The 21,238-nt window shown below is 44.6% G+C and overlaps 4 protein-coding genes across 6 annotated transcripts; 1 reads left to right on the forward strand and 3 right to left on the reverse strand.

Annotated features, from left to right (window-relative positions):
- Positions 1 to 1,764: 1,764 nt before the first annotated feature.
- On the reverse strand, positions 1,765 to 13,417 carry LOC117135415 (protein bicaudal D). Of its 2 annotated transcripts, none has more exons than XM_033295571.1 (8): positions 12,287 to 13,417; positions 4,288 to 4,653; positions 4,088 to 4,225; positions 3,152 to 4,002; positions 2,866 to 3,083; positions 2,557 to 2,811; positions 2,290 to 2,464; positions 1,765 to 1,965 (listed from the first exon to the last, which is right to left on the reverse strand). In XM_033295571.1, exons 1-8 carry the CDS (start codon positions 12,518 to 12,520, stop codon positions 1,848 to 1,850), a joined length of 2,355 nt encoding a protein of 784 aa, XP_033151462.1. In that variant the 5' UTR covers positions 12,521 to 13,417; the 3' UTR covers positions 1,765 to 1,847. The 2 variants fall into 2 exon arrangements, 1 of the variants encoding a protein (XP_033151462.1); XR_004459025.1 differs by having other exon boundaries at positions 1,873 to 1,965; positions 2,153 to 2,464.
- A 271-nt stretch (positions 13,418 to 13,688) lies between these two features.
- LOC117139880 (small glutamine-rich tetratricopeptide repeat-containing protein beta) lies at positions 13,689 to 14,951 on the forward strand. Its single transcript, XM_033302547.1, has one exon. The coding sequence runs from the start codon at positions 13,795 to 13,797 to the stop codon at positions 14,782 to 14,784; it is 990 nt and encodes a 329-aa protein (XP_033158438.1). The 5' UTR covers positions 13,689 to 13,794; the 3' UTR covers positions 14,785 to 14,951.
- A 281-nt stretch (positions 14,952 to 15,232) lies between these two features.
- LOC117139866 (apoptosis inhibitor 5 homolog) lies at positions 15,233 to 18,076 on the reverse strand. 2 transcript variants are annotated; one of them, XM_033302534.1, is made up of 8 exons: positions 17,855 to 18,076; positions 17,605 to 17,766; positions 16,875 to 17,408; positions 16,599 to 16,799; positions 16,341 to 16,543; positions 16,090 to 16,276; positions 15,779 to 16,021; positions 15,233 to 15,717 (listed from the first exon to the last, which is right to left on the reverse strand). In XM_033302534.1, the coding sequence occupies exons 1-7, from the start codon at positions 17,921 to 17,923 to the stop codon at positions 15,779 to 15,781; spliced, it is 1,599 nt and encodes a 532-aa protein (XP_033158425.1). In that variant the 5' UTR covers positions 17,924 to 18,076; the 3' UTR covers positions 15,233 to 15,717. The 2 variants fall into 2 exon arrangements, with proteins under 2 accessions (XP_033158425.1, XP_033158417.1); XM_033302526.1 differs by having other exon boundaries at positions 15,233 to 16,021.
- A 511-nt stretch (positions 18,077 to 18,587) lies between these two features.
- On the reverse strand, positions 18,588 to 21,203 carry LOC117150957 (conserved oligomeric Golgi complex subunit 5). The gene is made up of 4 exons (XM_033318136.1): positions 21,125 to 21,203; positions 20,446 to 21,069; positions 19,322 to 20,392; positions 18,588 to 19,263 (listed from the first exon to the last, which is right to left on the reverse strand). The coding sequence occupies exons 2-4, from the start codon at positions 21,049 to 21,051 to the stop codon at positions 18,685 to 18,687; spliced, it is 2,256 nt and encodes a 751-aa protein (XP_033174027.1). The 5' UTR covers positions 21,052 to 21,069; positions 21,125 to 21,203; the 3' UTR covers positions 18,588 to 18,684.
- Positions 21,204 to 21,238: the final 35 nt, after the last annotated feature.

Genomic DNA, 21,238 nt, shown 5'->3' on the forward strand with positions numbered 1-21,238 from the left:
ATCGTTCGGGAAATAGAAAACTATTTGCTTTGCTTTCACTTCACTTCGTTTCTGGCTATCCATAATCTGTAATTGAAGTACTCTAGTCTCGAGTTAATTTTATGATTTATGTAGTACGCATATTGGCTATCAATACTTTGGCTTGTTGGATCGATGTATGAGTTAAATGTGATCTCGGACTTTTGCTTGGACACGAAACTTAAAGTGAGTTGTTTCTTTCGTTCGTTATTGGTTCAGTGAGTTGCGTAAATAGACTTTGTATTTTTTTATTTGTTCGCAAAAAGGGACGGTAAAAATTACAATAAAATCATTTGAAATATGTATGCAACTTGTTTTGTTCGCTTGCTTCTCATTCGAAATATCTACTGACTTCAATGTGTATATAAATATATTTACAATTAATTAGAGGGCATCTCCTCGCTGTCCTGGCACGTTGCATAATTTGTATAGGCAACTCCAAAGAGTTAATATGTGAATGCATGAATGGACGTTGTGTGTATCAGTATGTGTGTCTCAGTGTTTATTTAAATATAAATTCAATTTAATGGCTCGGTAATTTACACAATATACGATCTTGTATATATAAATTTCATGTAGAATAATATCGATCTTTTCCGATTGACAACGAAAACATCAAGAACCCAAAAAGAAGCAACCAGGTTTTTTGCTACAGAAAGTGCTCTGGCTGATATCTCTACCTTTTATGTTCAATTAGCTACTATAATAATATCCTTTAAACTTTAACGCTATTCTTGCTATTCTTATGTTGGTTAAGCTGCTGGTAATCACCATAGTTATTTATTTCTGGTTTAAACATATCATCAATTCAACGCTGTTTGAATTAAGCAAAAATAATGGTTATTCTGCGGGTTAAATGTAATGTAATGTTAAATGTAAGTGTAAAAAATGAACGGGAATCCGCCCTTAAATTATAAAAATAAAAAGAAACTAAAGTGTTTTCTTGCTTAGTTTTGTTGTGTTGGAATTTATTAATTGTATTAAATAATAATGCACAAATCATAAGTTATGTTTGCAATTAATGCTACATAAGCCACAAAAACTCAGTTTTTCTCAATTGCAAATTATAATTAATTACCTACAATTTCTTCATTTCATGGCGACCAAATGCCGCTCAATAAATACAAAAATCTTCATCATCTTTCTGAATCGTCTTTGAGACGTAGCCTGGTGCTACTTTAGGTTCAATGGCTGCAAGCCATGCGGGTAATATACATTACGTACATCTCTGTTGGCCAATAAGCTTAAACTGGACCATGGAAAAATACTTTTAGTTATCGGGTTGGCCAATTAATGCATGTTTCAGTTGCCAATATCAATACCTTCTGTTCAACATCAATTTGTGTATCTTATTAGTTTGTCAATTTATTCGCTTGCGCACAGCGTTGTTAACAAAAATCAAAAAATCATCGCGACAGTTAACAAAATTCAGATCAAACCAATCAGACGTCTTTAGGACAAGTACGCCATTGGTGTGTAGAAAAATACAATGCGTTACGTTATTGTTTAATCTTCCTTAAAGTTTTCCTTTTTTGTTTTTAATTAAATTAAATGGACGTTTAAGTAACTAACCGTTAATAACCGTTTGTTGCTCCCTTGCCTAACACAAAACTTTCATCTAACTAAACTTTCAATAAATACAAGTACAATACAAACAAACATAGTTATAGTAGTTGGATAGAGCTGGGATATAGCTTCGTTCTCGAATACGTTCGCAGTATATCATGTGATTTTGGGAATCTCTCATTTCCGCAGGAACTCCAACGACTTTACAACTTAAGCAAAGTATAAACCAAAGCTAGAAGTTTACGCTGCACGCTGATCTTATGTTAGAATGGATTGGCGTTACTGCTTGCTGGATTCCTGCTCGAAGGCCTCGTGCTGAAGGAGGACTTGCCGCTCGTGCCACGCTGGGCAGGCATCGGCCGACGGACGTGGCGCATTTCGCTGTTGGGAGTGAATACAGGATATTTGTTAGTTGTTAAGTGGAAACATACATTTAATAATTTAAGCAGGATCAAATTTAAATATTAATCAGCGCACAACGGTTTCTCATGGGGTTAGGCGGATTCCAGCAGCAGGTTAGCAGGCGGGCGTGCATGCAACAAAATTTCTGCCACTTGCAGGGGCTTACCAATTGCTGGATTCTTAAGGAAGTTTCAGGGGAAAACAAGGATATTGGGAGCCCTAATCAATAAAAGGATGTATGTGTTTTTGCTTGTGACTGCGAGTGTTGATGCAGCTGACGTTTAACGACCCAAGTGCACCCACCGGTCCATTTCCATCTCCTCGAGTCGCTGAGTGAGTGCCAGCTTCTGCTGGACTGCCAAGCGCAACAGCTGATTTAGGGTCTTTTTCTCCTCCTCTGCTGCCTCCAATTGGCGGTTGAGATCGTCCACCTGGGTCACATACTCCTCGCATCGAGCGGCGAACATGGCACGCAGGCCTACAAAAATTTAGGATCATTGTAAGTACACTCGAATATATATCATTTCGCATAGAAGACAGTTGTGGCCAAACTGTCTTCCAGATACTTACTTGAGAATGTGGCTGCATCCTCCTTAAGAAGCCTGAGCTCATTACGCAGCTTGGACATGGTGTCGCTGACAATGATCTTCTCGTTCTCGTACTTGGACTTGAGATTGGTCAGTGCCACCTCAGCGGTTTGCTTGTTTGACTTGAGCACGTTGCGCAGAGTTCCAATCTGTTCGCGCTTCACGGACAGCAGGCTCTTCAACTTGACTATCTGCTCCTGCAGTTCCTCCATCTCCTCTGTGTTAACCTTCTCCAGGGCTAAAATATATCGAATTTAATAAACATTTCGGTGGCTTCAAAGCAAGCACTTACCATCGCCACCCTCGGAGCGGATTTTGTGTTTATTCAAATCAATGGTATGCTCAACAGCCGTCTTCAGATACTTGATCTGATCACTGACTGTATCCACGTACTTCTTAATTTCCACGGAATCCGCCAAGCCTTGCAGATCCTCGACGATCTGGGGCTTGGCAATAAAGACATCCGATTTGAATTGCGACTGGATGGCAGTCAAAGAATCGTTTTCAAAGCTGAAATGGTTAGGTTCAACAATAAGTAATATTAAAAGTTACAAAGATTTTATATCCATTTCACTTGCCTCATGTCATCGGTCTTATGATCGAGCAGAACACGCGTTGGTGTCTCTCCGTTGACTGTGCAAACTAGGTGATACAGCTGCGCCAGATCGTCGCTTAAGGCCACCAAAGTACTGCGAGCTGAGCCCAGACTTTGGCCAGCGTTTTGCGAGATGTGCGTCAGAGTTTGAACATCGCTCTGCAGGTCCAGTGACTTTTGCTCCGTAGCAAGAAGCTTGTTCTTAAGGTTGGTCACCTCGTTGCGCAGCGTAGTGGTGGCGTCCGTGTAGTTGAGTCCCTTCTGAAGTTCAGCAATGTCAGTCTTAAGGCCATCGATCTCCTTGGCGGAGAGCGTAAACCAGTTGGCGTACTGCGAGATTAACGCCCGCAGCTGCTGCTCCAGTTCATCCTTCTTCTGGTCACCTTCCTTGCCCTGCTCTTTCACATCGATCTGCTTCTTTAGCTGGACTAGAGCATCGACATGGGCCGCAAGAAGAGCCAGACGAGACATAAAGTTCTGCAGCTCGTTTTGTGACTTGTCCAGACTCGTCTGAGCTTCCCTTAAATTCGCCGTCAGATGAGTCTTCTCGCTTTCCATGCTTTCCAACTGCTTCTCCAGTTTCTTTAGTTCGTTCAGGTGAATCTCCGAGAAGAGATCACATTTGGTGCCGTCAGGAGATTTAAGTTCGGTGCTCAGGTCAGCCTCCAGACGCTTTAGAGCCAGATTTTCCTCCTCACCGTCCGAGTTGTTGCTGGCGTTGTCTTCCATGTTGCTGCGTATGCTGTAGGCGAGGTTGCTGATGTGGTACATAGACTCACGGTTCAAGTGGCCATCCAGCTCCTTCTTCAATGCATATTTCGCCTCACGTTCACCCTATTACATAATCAAATTGAATATTTCAGAGAATTTTTACAAGGTGAAATATATTATTTATCTATTTATATGGAAGTATATTTACCTGCAAGGCCTCTAGCGCTTCCTCCATTTGCTTCTCGGCAATCTTCTTAAGATTTGCGAGCTCGTCGACCTGTTGATTCAACAGCTCAACTTCCTCAGTGAGACGACGGATCTCGTGTTTGGCACCTTCAAACTCCACCTGGAAAGTGTAGGCAAATTGTCATAGGAAACTTTGAAGCAACTGTTGTGTTCAGACTGTACCTGTGAGCTGCGCAGGCTGGATACCTGCTTTTGCAGCGATATGTTCTCCTCCTCCAGCTCCGAGTATTCGCTGAGCATACGCGTCTCCCGAAACTTAAGATCTTTCAGCTCGGACTTGAGGCGCAGGCGATCCGCCTCGCTGTCGCTCTTGTCCCGCCCAAAATCCGAGTTCTCCTGCAGCATCCTATCGCGCTCGTTGCGAACCCTTTCCAACTCATGGCGCAGTTGCTTAAGCTCGTTCTCCAGATCGAAGATTTGGAGGTTGAGCGATGTCTCCCTAGCTGCGGATTCGTTCAGCAGAGCGTCCTCCTGCTCGATGCCCGTCTTGTTGGTCACTTTCTGTGAGGTTTGAAACTTGGTCAGCGCCTGGAAAAATCACAAAAAAAACAGAAGGAGGTCTATTTGAGTAACTGTGCGGAAAGCAAAGTAATCATAAAAGCTTCCTGCCTGCCCACCGAATGCCGGCGATTTTATTGCAGTCATTTGCATGTCCCACAACACAAGGGTAGAAATTTGGGGGCGTTGGCCACTGGGGAAGCGCACCAGTCCGCCTGCTCTGCATTTCACTACGTTTTGTTACTCTTTATTAAATTCCCTATCTGAGATGCTCTGGCAAAAGGTATGACCGAGCTGAGAAGAAACTCCCAACTAATGTAATATAAATTAATTTCTTTTTTAATAATGGAATGAAATATCATTTTCATATTCATATTTCGTTATTTATCCTTTCTTAGTAGTCCAGATGCCCCACTGGGAATAGGAGATGCCTTAGTCCGCAATTATTGGTTTTTGTTAATTGCGACTGTCTCGCTGTTGGTCGTGTTATAACCGCCCAGGAGCACATAAAGGCTAACGGCGACCAGGGACACACCCAGGATTAAGAGCCAGCGAAGGTAAACACGAATACAGAATGTTTATGGGGCCGTCGGACCAAGCCCTTAACTGGGCGCTGGAGACCCTGTCCATATGGACAGTCGGGCGTGGTGAAGTGGTTCGTGGGTGTATATAATCCTGTGGCGGCTTTAATTGAAATCTCAACCCCTAACGATGCCGCCGCTCGTCCGGATTTTATTTTGAATGGCGTCCATTTGGAGTACGTGCTTCGCAAGTTCCAACATCATCATCATCATCGTCATCAAAACTGTGCCCAAACGAAAGTCTCAAGTGGCACGAGTGGAATGACCACGATTCACGGATTTCGCCAAACGGAAACTGCATCAAGTCCAAGTCCTGGGAAACTTTCTTTTGGCGTAACTCTCTAAATGCCGTGTAATTAGCAGGCGGCAAACAAATGAGTCTCAGTTTCCACGCCGCATCCTTAACCCCTTGATAAGCTACCGAGTTCCCAGTTCTCATCTCCCCCCTTCCCATCCACCACCATTCCCTTCCATTGCCCCTTCACTCTTTTCGGTTCTAGCCATATAATTATCGTTGTGCGACGTCAGTCGCCGTTCTTGTTGTTTTTGCAATCTCAATTTGACAATCACACACCCACAAAGTAAACCCAAAAACCCCGCATTCAACCCACTTTGAGCCAAGTGCATTTCGTTAATTAGTGTAATCCGACGAAGAAGAGTGCGGGGTGGGGATTGGGAAGCGGATGGGCTGTTCTACCAGAGAAAGCAAACAAAAGGCCAAGGCGGGTACAAAGCCTCGGATGGAATTTCAGCTGCCTAAAGCTGTCACACATTCATGCAACTAAATTGCAAAGGCGCCTCTTAAATTAGAAAGAGACGGGCAAGAAGGCTAAGAGAGAGACCGGAGAAGAGATGCAGTGCAGCGTGTGATAATCTTGAAACAAAGGTTCTACACTAGAGGCGGCTTATCCCAGATCTCTTATCTAAACTATTATGTTTTAGTACGACTTGGTGGTCTAATTTTGCTATGGATTAATTTTCAATCCAATGAGTTCATATTCATATTTTGATTGTTTAAAAGTTTGTTCATACTTTTAATAAATCAAACATTTTACTTTATTTGCCCTGTACACTATATTTAAAAGATATTGCTAGCGATTATGTTGATATATAGTTCTGCTAAATTTCTTACAGTGCCATAGTTTACCTATTGACGCCATCTATCGGGCACGGGCCGCAAACAAATGACGGCATAAACTTTATGCAAATTAGAAAAGATTTTTAATTAACTTGCGTAAATATTAACACAGTTCACAGAGGCCAGACAAGAGCAGAGCAACCGCACGCCACTTGGCATAGGCCAGACACCGGGTCTGCTCCTCCTGCCCTCCACCTCCTCTCTCAGTCATCCGCCCATCTGAGCACCCAACCCCACTTTGTATCTGGTGGATTGCTGCACAGTGGGGCTGTGGTAGCGATTAGAATGAAAGAGGAGTGTCCGTTCAAACACTGAAACACTCTTTAGAATGTTAAAAAAGGAAAACTCAAGAATTTTTGAATAAATCGTAACTATTCATTGAAAAACATATACCCATATAACATCCGTCTCTACAGATTACATAAACATCCAAAGCATTTACCAACAATTAGCACGGGTACGTTTTTTCCAGTGCATGTGCGGATACAGATGGCCACCTCGCAGCAGCAAAAGCAGCTGTTGCCATCAGTTCTCCGGATGACTGCAATGAAACTCCTCCTGGTCGGGAGCACTAAAAATAGAGCAGATTGCCCACATTATGGCGCCGATGAGCTGAATTTTGGAGCGCAATGTGTGTGTGGTGTGTGCTGCTGTGTGTAGTGAGTGAGAGCACTTAGGTGGCAGGACCACAGTACACACAACAACAGCATCAACGACGTCGAGGGGCGAGACTATAACAATTTCCTCCTGGTCACAAATGTGGGTGGCTCGGTCTGGATTCCCGCTGTTCACTCCCCAATGCTGATAAAGTATGCCATGAATGACTGAACAGATTGTGTCGAGCGGGGGCGGGATGGAAGGCGACACCACGCCCAGTTCGTTAAATGGCAGCTTCACTCCCATGGAACGCAGGCGAATTTAAATGCGAAACAGCCTGCAAATGCAGTAATAACCGAGTTGCACAGCGGACAAAAGCTGGATTAACCAACAATATGGTTCATCGAATATCTAAGTATCAATGATGATGAAAATCAATTTAAATATGCAAAAGCCTTCGCTGCACAAATATTTATTTAAACTAACAACCTACAGTGTCCTATTTTTTCGCAGTGCACCCCTTTTTGTAGGCTGTGCGCAGTTTTAAACTCAACGCACATGCAAACAATGAGAGCCAAAATAAATAGAGAATGGGAAATGGAAAATGGAAAATGTGAGAACGTCGCATTTGTGGCCATCATGTCAATGCACGAGCTTGACACTCGGTCTGAATTTGAAATGTCGCCTAAATCGACAAAGAAACGGCGGCCAGGAAAACGGCGAAAACTGCAGGCGGAAAATGGGAAAACCTGTGTGCGTGCAAATGCTGATGCTGCGGAAATTTTGCAGCCAAGGGGACTCAAATTACGCTCTTAACGAAATGGAAAGGCCCGAATATGCCGGTTTTTAAGGGGTAAAAAACAAAGAGAGCTGCAAAGAATACCCTTTTGAATTTCGCACTAACAAGATGCATAAAAAAATCTAGTTAAAAGCAACGCGCGAGTGTGCTAACAATGAAACTGAATTTTGAAACGAGGTTTTTTAAATCGTTGTTAAGAAGGTGGTATAGAAATTTAAAGCTACAATTCCAAGTTCCACAAATCGTGTGTTTATATTATTTAATCAATAAATATCATTAAGTAAAAAGCATAGGTATTCAAAAATAAACGTAAAAGGATAGACTTGTGGGTATACTTTGAGATTCTGAGCAAAAATAAGCAAGATTCGGAAGTAACCGGCTGAAATATTCCACAAAAAGTAGACTGACTACATAATAACGTGCTTCGAAAAGCATCAGGAAATGCGAAATGGACGCAGCGGGCCATGGGAAATCCTTGAAAGCGCGGAACTATAAAAAGGCATAATAACCATTTGCTCCTGCTGCGAGTATCTGTGCCTGTGTCCTTGCACAATATACAGTGTACATATATCCCGGGCAAATATCTCAAGCGCATTTAAGAGCCAATAGTCAGTGCAGAGCTTTCCACGACGTGTTGATGGCGGCGGTTCATCCTTTTTGCGAGCTCATTGCATCTGGCAGTGCTCCAATTCCCCGGAGAGCCTTTGGCTGGGGCCAAAAAGTTTACGCAAATAAATTGCAGCGTCATTATGCAGCAGGACGAGAAGACTGCGCATGGAAAACTGCAATTGTCACAACAGTTTTACCCTTGCATCCGTGCCCAGATTTTCGCTCATCATCATCATCATCATCATCGTCGTCGTCCTCGACGACGTCGTCGTCAGAAAAGTACAAGTCTGTGTGTGCATTTACATTTTCATTGCTGGCAATTCATTGGGGAAAATCGGATGAGGAGCAGGAGGAGTAGCCATTGCGGAAAAGCGGGCGGAGATGGCCTCAGTTGGCGGGAAATACAACACTTTTTTCCCCACTCATTTCCCTTCAGCCGGGCCAGACGACAGCGACGGAAACATGTTATGTCAGTGCTCAAGCGGCGCATTTAACCCTTGCCAGCCCCATCCACGCTGTTGCAGTTGCTCCTGTCCGGGAGTTGCCGCTCCTCCTCCTCCGCCGCCGACTGCCAGTTTGATTGCCATAGAATTGCAATTTGCGCCAAAAGAACAGAGCATCAGTGTCAAATCATTGTACATATTTTCTTTTTTTTTCTTGCTCATTCCCACTTCGTTTCCTCTGGGCGCTGGCTTTCATGTTGCTGCTGCTATTCTAATTGTTATTGTCTGGCTTGGATTTGGAAAGGATAAAGGACATTTGGCAGGACTCACAGGAGCGTAAATTAGGAGGGCATTTGGGCAAAGTGTTGGACGATTTAGATTACTCCTTTGATTATCATGATGCAAAAGGTAAACGGTTGTCTGCTATTTACTGCCGTTTCCAACTGATTAAATTAATAATAATCTTCCGAAAGAATTCATACATTTTTAAGAGCATTCAGCAAACTTTAACAAATTTTGTCCAAAACTCGGTTCAGCCGCAAAGCAAAAACCTGAACAAATAATGCCATTAATTATTAAATTTGTGTTAACAAACTTTTTGGGGCGGAAAGTAGCCAAGTCGGGCCAGCCGCAGCAGAATGCCAAACTACGCTGCGCTCTGGAATGTGACCAACGGACGACGGGATGTCCTTGGCGGTGGCGCCATGTGAGCCATGATATATGGCCACCACCCGCACCCAAAAACCCACTCGCATGTGCCCACAAAACAGGACACATCGTCCATATTACGTGGCGTACATGTGTTGTTTCCACTGCGTCGTTCGTCGCTCGTTTTATGGCCCTTGTTTCGGAGCCTTTTAATTGCCGCAGTTACAATCGCCCGAACAACAACGTGTTTTCCCGCCCCAACCACATCCACATCCACATCCGAATGGCATTGTGGCACTAACTCTCTGATTCAGCTAACTGAATAAATTGCCAAATGCGGCTGACAGTTTCGACCGTCCGAAGACCAGAAAACTGGGTAAATATTTGTATTGCGGTCCTGCAATTGCATTTGCCAATTTGCAGTCACAGTGATGGCACCGAAATTAGCACTTCCTTAATTGGACTTATCAGTAGATTGCAAAAATTACGTTATTCGGATTTGAAAATCCAGGATATCCAATGCAAATATATGATATTTTATTAAAAGTAAAGATCGACTAACATTAACATAAGATCGACTAACTTTTAAGGGATATCTCCAATATCTCATTTTCTGAACCAATTTCCTAACCATATCTTAAGATTCCATCTTCCTAGCTACCTATGCCAGAGCATTTTTGCAATTAACCCTCTAATGCTCACTTCAATTTAATCGAAATTCAATTGCATTAAAACGCAGTCGATGGGAAAATTTTTCGCGCCTGGGGCTCTTTGGAAAATACCCAGTTAATTTCAGTAAGCTAATTTCCAAGACCCAAGACGGAAACTTGGCCCTCCTCCGCTGCCGTCTGTCCGCTGATTTATGTCACTTTATGCTGGGGTCGCCCACGGCAGATATCTTGATTGCAAGTGGAAATATGTCCCCCGTTCTCCACATAGCTTCCTTTAGACCTCATTCCCCTCCACCACCACCCCTTTTTATACTTTTTGTGGGGACGCAGAAAATGCCCGCAGTGACGTGGTCGTCGACGTTGCGAATATTTTTCATAATTTTTAAGCATCCATTATAAATGTGTGTGTGTGTGGGTGTGTGGAGGGTTCTTTTGGCCTCGCACTCATTTTTTGTTTGTGTTCTCGTAAAAGTTCAGTTGAGTTCAAATCCAACAAGCTGGAAACTATCAAGCTGCGTACAAGTGCACCGCCACCTGTCCAACAATTAATTGGCAGGCTTTTTGTTCGGAGCGCATAAAAATGCATGCGCATATACGTATTACGCACATACATATTCCCATTTGTAGAAAGGTGTTACCACCTGCATTGTGTGTGTGTGTGTGCAGGTGTTAACGCCCCCGTTTTTTAATTCCAACTAACTTTTAGCCACATGGTTTATGGAACTTTAATTGCACTGCTTTTTTGCACTGCTAATTGGGGATACTAAAAGAATATGAAAAAAAAACATCTATAAATAACAGATGATTTTTTTAAATGGCGTAATACCGTAAACATGTGTATAATTGTTCTGATCTTTATTTAAGCAGTTGTATTTACTGTACGCTTTCATTGAAAAGATTTCAATCCCCAGTTTTAATTACCCTTCTCGAACGATATCGGCCTAAACCAACTTTTTCTTTTGGCAACAAGCAAAACAAAGCAACAAGAAGCTTGTTGGGGCAACAGTCGGAAAAAGCCAAAGCACGAAATGATAATAGACGGCTGAATGAATATAGACTACTTCGCTTCCCCCATTTGATTTCAACCGAGGAAAGGACACAACTTTTCCTGCCGTCTGGTAATGCAGTTCAGGTCCCGACAATCCACGGCCTGCGGAAATTCCAGAGGAAATGCCAGGCGATGGCGAGGACTAATTGGAAAGGAAGGGTGCTGGTTAAAAGAAAAGGAGGAGTTGGATGTGGAAGTGGAGGTAGTGGGCACTAAATAAAGGTGCAAAATGAAATGGCAAGAGTAGATTGGCCGTGCTGCAATTGGCCAAGTAAAAGCTGAGGGGATTTTTGGGCTAAAACAATATACGAGATCAGTGGAGGCAAGAAAGATTGAAAAAACAAATAAAACAGAACTTTGAAAGCATAAATAATTCTGCCACCTAAATGTATTTTAAATGTTTTCAAACAAAACTATAAACTATAAGATACCTGTTACCTATCGCTTTATGATTTAAACAATACATATTTGGCTCAATCTCGCGGTTCGTAGGCATCACTAGAATCATCGCATCGCATGGCATTTTTGGCCTTTATACGAATGGACAGAAGGACATGACAGACGGACTTTTATGCCCATCTCCGCTTGGCTAGCGATTATGATCTAAAAGATCGTAAAGACTTCCTTCCAGCTGTTAACTTGTGTTTATAGTTTTCAAATTAATTCATTAATTTGTTTAGCGGACTGAATAGTATCTTCAATCGACGTAAGGCGTTCCACTATATGTGAAGGTATACAAAACAGCACGTGACCATATGGCCAAGCCAGTTTCCGATTTCATGATCAGAGAGCGAATCCCAATTATTTCTGCTAGACCAGACAATGGACTTTGCAGAGCGATAGACTCGCCGAAAGAGAGCCAAACTGGCCAACAGGTGAGCGAGTTAGTTTGCCAGCAAGACAAATTGATGGCCGTTGTGGAAAGGTTTTCTCTGCCTATGTAGGTGTGTGTGCCCGAAGGTGTGTGAGTGGGCCAGCTGGGCGATAAGCGGCGACTGCTTGGAAACAGATCAGAAAACCTAGCAACAGCGGAGCCAAATTGGCGGGTTACAATATAACCCATTGGAGCATTTAAAAACTGCGACGAATTAAACGTCTATTAAACGTCAATCCTCGCAGGCAAACTCACCTCCTGTGTGATGTCCAGCTCGTGGCGCGTGTTGTCGTAGAGCGTCTCCAGTTCCTCGCACTTCTGCTGCAGGGCGGACTTCTCCTCCAGCAGGGACAGTCCGTATTGGGCGGACTGGGCGCTGGCGGAGGACACCTGGTCCAGTTCGCGCGTGAGGCGCTCCACCTCCATTTGCAGATCCTGCACAGATTGGCCCGCCGATGGGCCGTTGTCCGTGTTGCTGCCGCTGGACATGATGATGGATGGATGGTGTCCTTAGTGGTCGGGGAAGGGGTGGTGGTGGTGGTGGTGTTGTAGGTGTAGGTGGACGGTACAGCTGCCCGTGGGCGTGGCAGGTGAATCTCCTCGTTGTTGCTGTTGTTGCTTCTATCCTGGGCGGAATCTTTTCGATACAATTTTATGTTTTGGAGGGAAATCGATAGAAGTCGATTTGTTTATGCCGCACTGTTGTGTTGTACTTCAGTGCTTTTTCTTATTTATTATTTTTATCGAAACCCCACACTCACACAACTCCACTCGCGGTGTGCTTTTTGCGTGTGTGTGCGTGCGTTTCACCTTTTCTCTTTTCCGTGTGAATGCGAACGTGTGTGTGTGTGCGGAATGATATTGCTGCGGGTTTTCTCCTCTCTTCTCTCACCGCGCTAAATTAGTAAATTAAACAGCGCTTAATGACCAATTAACCGTGGGCTTTTAACGGCAAATAATTCTGCACTATATTTATATACGTATGTAAGTCACACACACACACCAGCGCACTGCCGCACGCACACATAGGCGCGTATAAAACAGTTGGCAGCAGAAACTGAAAACGCAGCGCAGGAAGTTGTTTCAATTAACTCGAAAAGAAACAGCCGAAATGACATCACACAATTTCCCCTTTCCTTTCGTTCGCTGGCGAAGTGGGAGTTTTTCCCATTTTCCCTGCGCTTTCCCCGTTCGCACGCCTGCTCTTCGCGTATTCTCGTTATCCGTTGCACAATTGCGGCGTAGACGGCTATATGCGGTATATATCAGGCCCAATCGCTGCGCTCGTCGATGGAGGCGAAATTTTCAAGCAAGTGCAAAAACAAAATTTTGTCCGCAATCACGTCGATTCTTGGCAATGTTTGTGACGGAATTTCAGTGCGACCGCAGGCGAAACTTTCGATAATGCGGAGAGGTGTGGAGAAAAGCGTTAGGAATGCGCTTAGCTTGGACCCAAACCTCGCACTCGAACCAAATAATAAGCGTGTTTCCACTACCAAGAGCATGATTTTATTTTAAAGCGTTGAATAATAATATATTTTTTTAATGATAATATAACTTAAATATAATTTAAAAGTAAAAATTGCAAACTGCCTGACCATTTCCCATACTATCAGAATGTTCGATATACGTTTCAAAAGTTATCGGGCTCCGTAGCACATCGATACTCGATTCTACATTCACATTTCGCCTAATCACATTTACTTTTCAACTTGTCTGTCGCTCGATATTAAACGAGCAGAAATCTAACAAGCAGAGCCAACATGCCGGACGCAGTGCAGCAGAGTTTCGTGCGTAGCTTCATTGACTACCTGAAGAAGCAGGTGGACGTGATGTCGCCGGACCAGAGCGAAAGCATCGAGGTGGCGATCCAGTGCCTGCAGGCGGCCTTTGACTTGGGCGATGATGTGGAGGCGGCGCCGGATGCGGCTGCCCAGGAGCAGGCCACCACACAGAGCAGCAGCAGTGCGAGCGCACCTGACGATGATGCGGTGGCCAGCGGAAGCGCCGGCGCCGTCGCCGCCGTTCCCAATAACATTGACATGTTCGAGCTCTTCCAGTCGCTGTATACCGAACGCAATCCGGAATCCCTGGCCTTGGCCGAATCCATCAAGAACGAGGGCAACCGGCTGATGAAGGAGAACAAGTACAATGAGGCACTGCTGCAGTACAATCGGGCCATCGCCTTCGATCCCAAGAATCCGATCTTCTACTGCAACCGGGCTGCGGCCCACATTCGGCTGGGTGAGAACGAACGCGCCGTAACCGATTGCAAGTCCGCCCTGGTGTACAACAACAACTACAGCAAGGCGTACTGCCGCCTGGGCGTGGCGTACTCCAACATGGGCAATTTCGAGAAGGCGGAACAGGCCTACGCCAAGGCCATCGAACTGGAACCGGACAACGAGGTGTACAAGAGCAACCTGGAAGCGGCCAGAAACGCCAGGAACCAGCCGCCCCAAATGTCGCGATTAAGGGATGACCTAACCACCATGCTGTCCCAGCCAATGGTTAGGAATTTGTTCAACAACGCCGAGATCGACGTGGAGCAGCTGCAGTCGATGATTCAGAATCCAATGGTCATGAACACCATTGGCCAGCAGTTCGCCGGCGGCAATGTGCCGAACCTGCCCAACGACATGGTGCAGATGGTCCACAACATTGCCAGCCATTTGGCGGGCATGGTTCCCAATCCGAACGCCAATCCCGGCAATGAACAGCAGCCGGGTAATCAGCCTCCACCGAGCACCTAGAAGTGGGTGGGGCAGCCCCGATCCCGGCCTGGATCGGCGGCACACCGATTAAGTTTTTAAGCTGAAACTATAAATGTATTTATAATGTTTAAATGGCTTCTATTACGCATATATACATACATACACATAAATTTTTATCAATGGAAATAAATAAATGACCGTGCAAATTGTCGCTGTTCCAATCGAATTTTCAATCAATATTAAATATATATATTATAATTCCGCATATATTTTTCTAGTTGCCCGTGGTTAGGTAAATTAAACAAGTGCATGTAATTTAATGCTGCTTTTATTGAATTCAAGAAATGTATGCTATGTGGTTTTTTGCTGATTTGCATCTCTAAGTGGTACAATTGTTAATTTGATATTACATGTTAAATAAAAACTAATGGGTTTGAAACAAATGCCGATTTGTCGCTTGAAAATCATGATCTTCAAAGCGTTCAACTTGAAAGTATGTTTTATATATTGATATTCGTTCACTTGGTTAAACTGTATAATCTTATATTTATGCGTTTGACAGAATTGAAGGTAAAAACAGGAGCGGGATATAAAAATTTCAAACAATGCCAGCGCCTTTCTTTGGGCGATGTATGAAAAGAAGGCGTGGCGTGTTTTGGAAAATTGAACAAGTACTTTAGCAAACACATTTGTTCACGAAAATAATAAAAGCAATGCGTGAGTGTATGAGTTAAATGGATGTAAAAATGTTGCATTTACTTTCCATGAAAATAAGTTGCGCTGAAAGGAGACAAAGGGGAGAAAGTTAGATGAAAATTGCATGGAATACTCACCACTTTCGTTTTGTTTCCTTTTTGAAATATCCTTTAAAATTGCTTGGCTGCAGCATCGCATCAGTTGTGTGTATTCAGCACGCATCCAATATCTGCTAGTTTTGTTTTTTCTCTTTTTTTTTGTATGTATGTCTACGGACTAGGGACAAACCATTCAAGTGAAGTGTTCTTTGCTGCTCTTCTGCCTCACGATTGTTTACTTAGTACTTGTTGAATCGCCTGTTTCTGTAGCCTCCACCGCTGCCGCCGCCTCGTTGTCTCGTGCGATTGTTGTTCCCGTAGCTCTGGTTGACCTTGTTCGAGTATTTTCCGGATGGCGGTGAGTAGAACCTCTGATCGTTGGATGACCGCGCTTTCTTCTCTGGCTCCTGTTCCTTATCCTTGCCGTTCGCAGCGGCTTTCTCTCCAAACGTGATGGGTGCATGGCGCTTGCCCAGCTTGTTCTGAACGCACAAGAATATTCCCTTTGATTATAAATATTTCAGGTGGAAGACATAACTTATGTGCTTACATTTTTTGGCACAATCCAGGAAAGCACAATGTCATGTTTGAATATGGGCGGCGAATGGAATAGATCCCGGATCAGAACGTTGATGTTTGAAGTCGTCTTCAGTGCCGTCTGCTTCAGTTGGTTCTCCTCCGTCTTGAGCTCCTCTCCAGTCTTGCCCTTGAGCGACTCCTCCAGCTTCTTAATATAACTGTAAGGCAAGTAGTATTATAAAATAAATGATGCATACTGAATTCCATTTTGCAGGAACCTACCCCTGTGTTCCCCTTGCTAGATATTGCAATCTAGCTCGAAAGTCTTTTAGCTTCTCCGCATCCTCGACGAAACTTAAACTATTTGGATGATTCTTTCCAAGGGTGTGCAATGCGTACAGTAAGCACTCGGCGTGCGAGAACTGAAACGAGGGCGGCGTATCTCCCAGATCCTCGTCGCTCAGCTTCGGCAAGGGCATGTATTCCTGGAAAATGTTTACATGTAATTTCCTCGTTTTCGCTTGTACCAAGTACACTTACCAGCAATACATGGTAGACTGCATTAATGCGTTCGCTGGCATTGTCCAGCTTGTCTGTGTTGGTTATCATCTCGGCGAATACCTTTAGTAATCTAAGTTGGATTTGATCTTGCGACACTGCAGTGGCGATCATGTTCCATGTCTTGATGGGCAGCAGTTTATCGCAAACGTGAGCCACGAAGGCCGTGGATTTGATGGTTTTCTATATGAATGGCAAGAGATTCGATTTAAATGCTCTCCAGGAGTTCGAATTCATGTGCAGCTATTGGAAACTTACCGAAAAGTAAGGAGCCGCAGCAGAGGCGCACTGAATGAATCGCTCCACCACCTCGTCGTCTACGGCTATGATGTCCGCGTCTGTGTTATTAAGCTCCGCCTGCTCCGTGGCCAGCTTGACGAGCTCCGCGTGTCCTGTGATGGTGCTTCCCAGTTTGGTGGCTCCCAGAATTGTCATGCACAGATGGAACTCATCCGCGGTGACATCCTGCAATGCCTTTTTGATCTCCTCCACAATAATGTCCTCGATTTCCTTGGTGATAACTGTGGGACCCATGGTCAGCAGCTTGGTGGCAATGAACTTGAGGCAGCGCTCCCTTGTGGTTTCATCCCCAGTGGAGATTTGCTGAAACAATCCGGCGATGGAGCTCTTGGTGTCCAGTTTTATGATGGCCAGCAGTGAGTTGTTGACCTGCTGCAGTTCTGTGGGATCGTCCAGGATTAACAGCTGGGCCAAAGTATCACCCACTCGGATGGTAGCATCTGCGTTTCCCTGGCACAGTTTCGGAAGATCCTTGATGGCCTGTCGGCGGATCTACAGGGATGATAAAGATATTTAGTGGGATATGTGGAATTTCTTATGGCAGAGAATACAGTAATAGATACAGATACGGGGCAGGACTACAGAGGATGTCGGTTTATTTACACACATCAGTTGCATACAGGCCAAATATTCCGAATCCATTGTATCATTTAGGTAACTTTATGGCTTTACTAGCGCTCCCACTCACCTGTGTGTCGTCATCCTCGCACAAATCAAACTGCGCGTCGATGGCTGTGTCGGCCAAATCCGGAAAGTGTTTGAAGAAGTTACCAATGAACTGCGATGCCAGGCGCTTCTCCTTCGACGTGCCCTTCACGGCCTTGAGTATCTCCTTATATTCATCCACATGCTGCAAGGCGAAAAAAACATGCATATATATATATAGACCATGTATCATATACCGTTCTTTTGCGGCACGTTTTGCAATGGCGGCATACCTCGGATATTTTATCGCCCGCCTCGGACAGAATCTCGTAGCATTTGTACAGTCGCTCTATGTTGTCCATCTTCTTGGCCGGTGGTACGCACTATATTTGCAGAGGTTTCAAGCGTCTCTAGTTTACTTTACACAGTTTTCGTTTTAGTCAAACTGCGTGAGAGCGTTTTTCATTTAGTTTTTCACGTTGCAAACAAAATGGAGAGCACGCGGGGTGTGACCAGAGCTCGAGACAGTAAAAACGCTGATGGATATCGATATACCGTTTGGAAAAATTAGCACTACCGTTATTCCGAATACAGATCGATAGTTGAAAAGTTTTTACTAACGTTATTCTGAATACAGATCGATAGTTAAAAAATTTTGAATCCCTACATCTAATCGATATAAATTTGAAAAATGTATAACTACCGATATTCCGAAGGAACTATTTTTATTTGAAATCCCCTTAATTTTAATGACGAATAAGTAAGAATTATTATTTTAATACGAAATTAATTTTATCCACATAACATTTAAGAAGTACCAGTATTATATATGTTATCTCTGGAGTTCCATATATTCATATTGCGTCAGAAAAACTGCCTATTAAAACTAATTTAATTACCATATGACCAAACCTCGCATAATTTAAATTTTGAGCCTTTAGCCTACAATTCTCACTGCTATCATTATTTCACACAATATATTATTCAAAGAAACTCATTTGCTTCATTTAGAGAAAATGAGTACAATGATTTAACAGCCTGTTGTGAAGGACGTTCAGATGTTTATTACAAACATATTCGTGCTCTTACATACATAGTTCTAGATACATAATACATTAGACATTTATGGAAGTGCCTTTAAGGCCTGTTCAAAATACTCTACCATCATGGGGTAAACTTCGTCGTACTGCTGAATGTTCTTTCGCCTGGCATTGTCCCGATACCGTTGCAGTGCTCCCGAGATCAGCTCTAGTTTCTCCCGTTCAGCCGTGTGCCCATCCAGCCATTCGATCAGCCGCTCGTTGGACCAGTTGGCCGTCGTGTGTGGCGACTGCAGATCTGCTCCAGCGTGCCCGAAGAGCAGCAGCAGCACTATATAACTGGGCACTAGAGAATCCTCGCCGATTGTCTGCTTCACCAGCTCCTCGGCCGTTTGGACGATCAGCAGGGACATGGCTCTTAGCAGACGCGACGGCTTCCCCAGCTCGGCGAGATTTGGGCAAAGAGGTTTCAAAGCCTGTTCCATGTGCTGGCAGTCTTGCTTCAAACGCTGCCTTCCGCAGGAGCTCAAAGGTCGCAGAATGCACACGTTGTGCAGGAAGAGCTCAATGCATCGTTTGGCCAGCTCGTGGCCGCACTTTTTCGTCATCTGCTTGTCATCGAACAGGGCAATGTGATGCGACCAGGATCGGTTGACAAACTCCTAATAGATCGATTGAGATACATGACTAGCACAGTACTTGATTAAAAATCCCACTCACCTGCAGTTCCTTCATGTACATCGACGGACCTGTGGTAGACATCCTCTCCGAGTTCAATCCCGGCTCCCTGTGCATACTCAATACAATAATGCTAATGGTCGTGATGATCGACTCCATTATCTGCTGTAGAATGGTGCCGATCAGTAAATCAGCCTGTTCCAAGGATCGGGATATAATTTCCCTAGCTGTTCCCGGTGTCTTTTCAAATTGCACATGAAGATCACTGAGCATGCGACGCACTGAATCCTTATAGTAGAACAGAACATTCGCCAGCTGAGTGTTTTGCTGCTGCTGCAGATTGGGCAGATCCACGACCTGCTTGGAATCAGCTCCCAGCTTGATTTGTGCCTCTAGTTTTGTGCACAATTCTTTTCCGCAGGCCGCAAAAACATTTGCTATGGCATTCGTGAGACGGGAATCGATCAAAGCAGCACTGAGCTCCGTTGATGCCACACGAATAAAGTTGTCCACCGTTTCGTTGCCGGGTAAATCGACTCCCGCTAGACAGGCCTTAAAGTTGGCAGCACACTTGCTAACGTAACCCACTTCGAGGGGAGCAAATAGCTCGTTGTCAAACTGAAACTCGCCATGCAGACGCTGCTCCAGGCCACGAGCGGAGGTCAGGAGCTTTGAGAGTCCCTCCTGAAGCGTCTGCGTAACGTGCTGGGGGCATTCGTCGAAGGATTTTCGCAGAAGCTGCTGCACCTGCTGCCAAAAACGCTGCGGAATGCACTGATCCGATGATTCTGATGTATAGCCAAACTGGTTGATCTGCTCGAGAGCCGTTTTGAGCAGCTTGATTTGCGTGCAAGTCTCAAAGAGTTCATCATAGAGCAGCCAGTGAAGAGACTTCCAGAACTTGGCACGGAAGTTTTGAGTGGTTGTCAACTGGGGAGTTTTTCCCGGTCCTCTCGAGGGACCTGGTTTGCTCACATTGTGCGTCGGGGACTTGTTCAGCACAGATATATCGTTGCCAGCAAAGCACTCCTTCAGCGATTGCTCCATGTCGGCAATAAAGGTGGCCAATAGGTTATCCAGGGATTTTTCCAGAGTATTGAAATTCATAAAGATCTAAGGAATAAGAACTGTGAGGTATATGCTAGAAAAATATTTGGTATATCCACCTTCAAGGCATTAACCACTTGGTTTTCATTGCGCTCCTGGAGCCCAGTGACCAACTGCATCTGCGTGAGGTTCCTTATCTTCTGAGCCGAGCTGATCACATAAGCTCGCTCCTGCTGGATAAAATCAATGTCCTTTAGCTCCTTGTCTTCGATGAGTTGGCCCAACTCAAAGTGGATTTCGGCCAGGCGTAGGACATCCTTGGTCGCTTTTAGTTTGGCCGTGAGGCTCAGTAATGTTCCAGCCGAGCGGAGTAGGTGACTGACATCGTGCAAACGCCCTAGCACTTGCGTTTGGTTCTCCACCTGCTGGTACTGCGTGTCCACCTGGTTCTTCAGCCGGTGTCCCGTTTCCCTGACCCGCTGCACATCCTCGGCTAGCGCGTTTAAAGCCGCATCGAAGCGCCCAGCGTGGGTGGCCTGCTGCAGTAGAGCTCCGTGCTTGTCGCGCACCTGTTGATGCAGCTCCTCCTTGGTGTTCTGCAGTTGCTTGGACAGCTCCTGGATTTGCTGGCCAATGGTCAGGTGCGACATGGATGCGGTGTAGTCGTTATCATCCGAAGCCGCTGCGTTTGGGGACTTTGTTGCTACCGGGTCGCCAGTCACCATGATACAGGGTGGTTTTATCTATGGTAATACGAATTAATAGCTGCTATTACAATTTTATGTATTGCAAACAAACTGTTTTTCCACGCAACCAGAAACGGCCTGTAATCGATAAATTTCCAATTGGACGGGCTTAAAATTTGTTGAAGGGATTTCTTACAAAAATATGTAAGGAATTGATAGCTTAATA

This window comes from Drosophila mauritiana, chromosome 2L (assembly GCF_004382145.1).
Source record: "Drosophila mauritiana strain mau12 chromosome 2L, ASM438214v1, whole genome shotgun sequence".
Classification (NCBI taxonomy): domain Eukaryota; kingdom Metazoa; phylum Arthropoda; class Insecta; order Diptera; family Drosophilidae; genus Drosophila; species Drosophila mauritiana.

Bases quoted from the DNA above. Each gene is read 5' to 3' on its own strand.
- LOC117135415 (XM_033295571.1), bottom strand. From the start codon at position 12,520: ATGTCCAGCGGCAGCAACACGGACAACGGCCCATCGGCGGGCCAATCT. The intron at 4,654-12,286 runs GTGAGTTTGCCT...TGATTTTTCCAG, and splicing joins AGCTGGACATCACACAGGAG to GCGCTGACCAAGTTTCAAAC. The intron at 4,226-4,287 runs GTACAGTCTGAA...TACACTTTCCAG, and splicing joins CCAGCCTGCGCAGCTCACAG to GTGGAGTTTGAAGGTGCCAA.
- LOC117139880 (XM_033302547.1), top strand. From the start codon at position 13,795: ATGCCGGACGCAGTGCAGCAGAGTTTCGTGCGTAGCTTCATTGACTAC.
- LOC117139866 (XM_033302534.1), bottom strand. From the start codon at position 17,923: ATGGACAACATAGAGCGACTGTACAAATGCTACGAGATTCTGTCCGAG. The intron at 17,409-17,604 runs GTGAGTGGGAGC...TCATCCCTGTAG, and splicing joins GCGAGGATGACGACACACAG to ATCCGCCGACAGGCCATCAA. The intron at 16,800-16,874 runs GTAAGTTTCCAA...CCATTCATATAG, and splicing joins CTGCGGCTCCTTACTTTTCG to AAAACCATCAAATCCACGGC.
- LOC117150957 (XM_033318136.1), bottom strand. From the start codon at position 21,051: ATGGTGACTGGCGACCCGGTAGCAACAAAGTCCCCAAACGCAGCGGCT. The intron at 20,393-20,445 runs GTGGATATACCA...CTTATTCCTTAG, and splicing joins AAGTGGTTAATGCCTTGAAG to ATCTTTATGAATTTCAATAC. The intron at 19,264-19,321 runs GTGAGTGGGATT...TCGATCTATTAG, and splicing joins TGTACATGAAGGAACTGCAG to GAGTTTGTCAACCGATCCTG.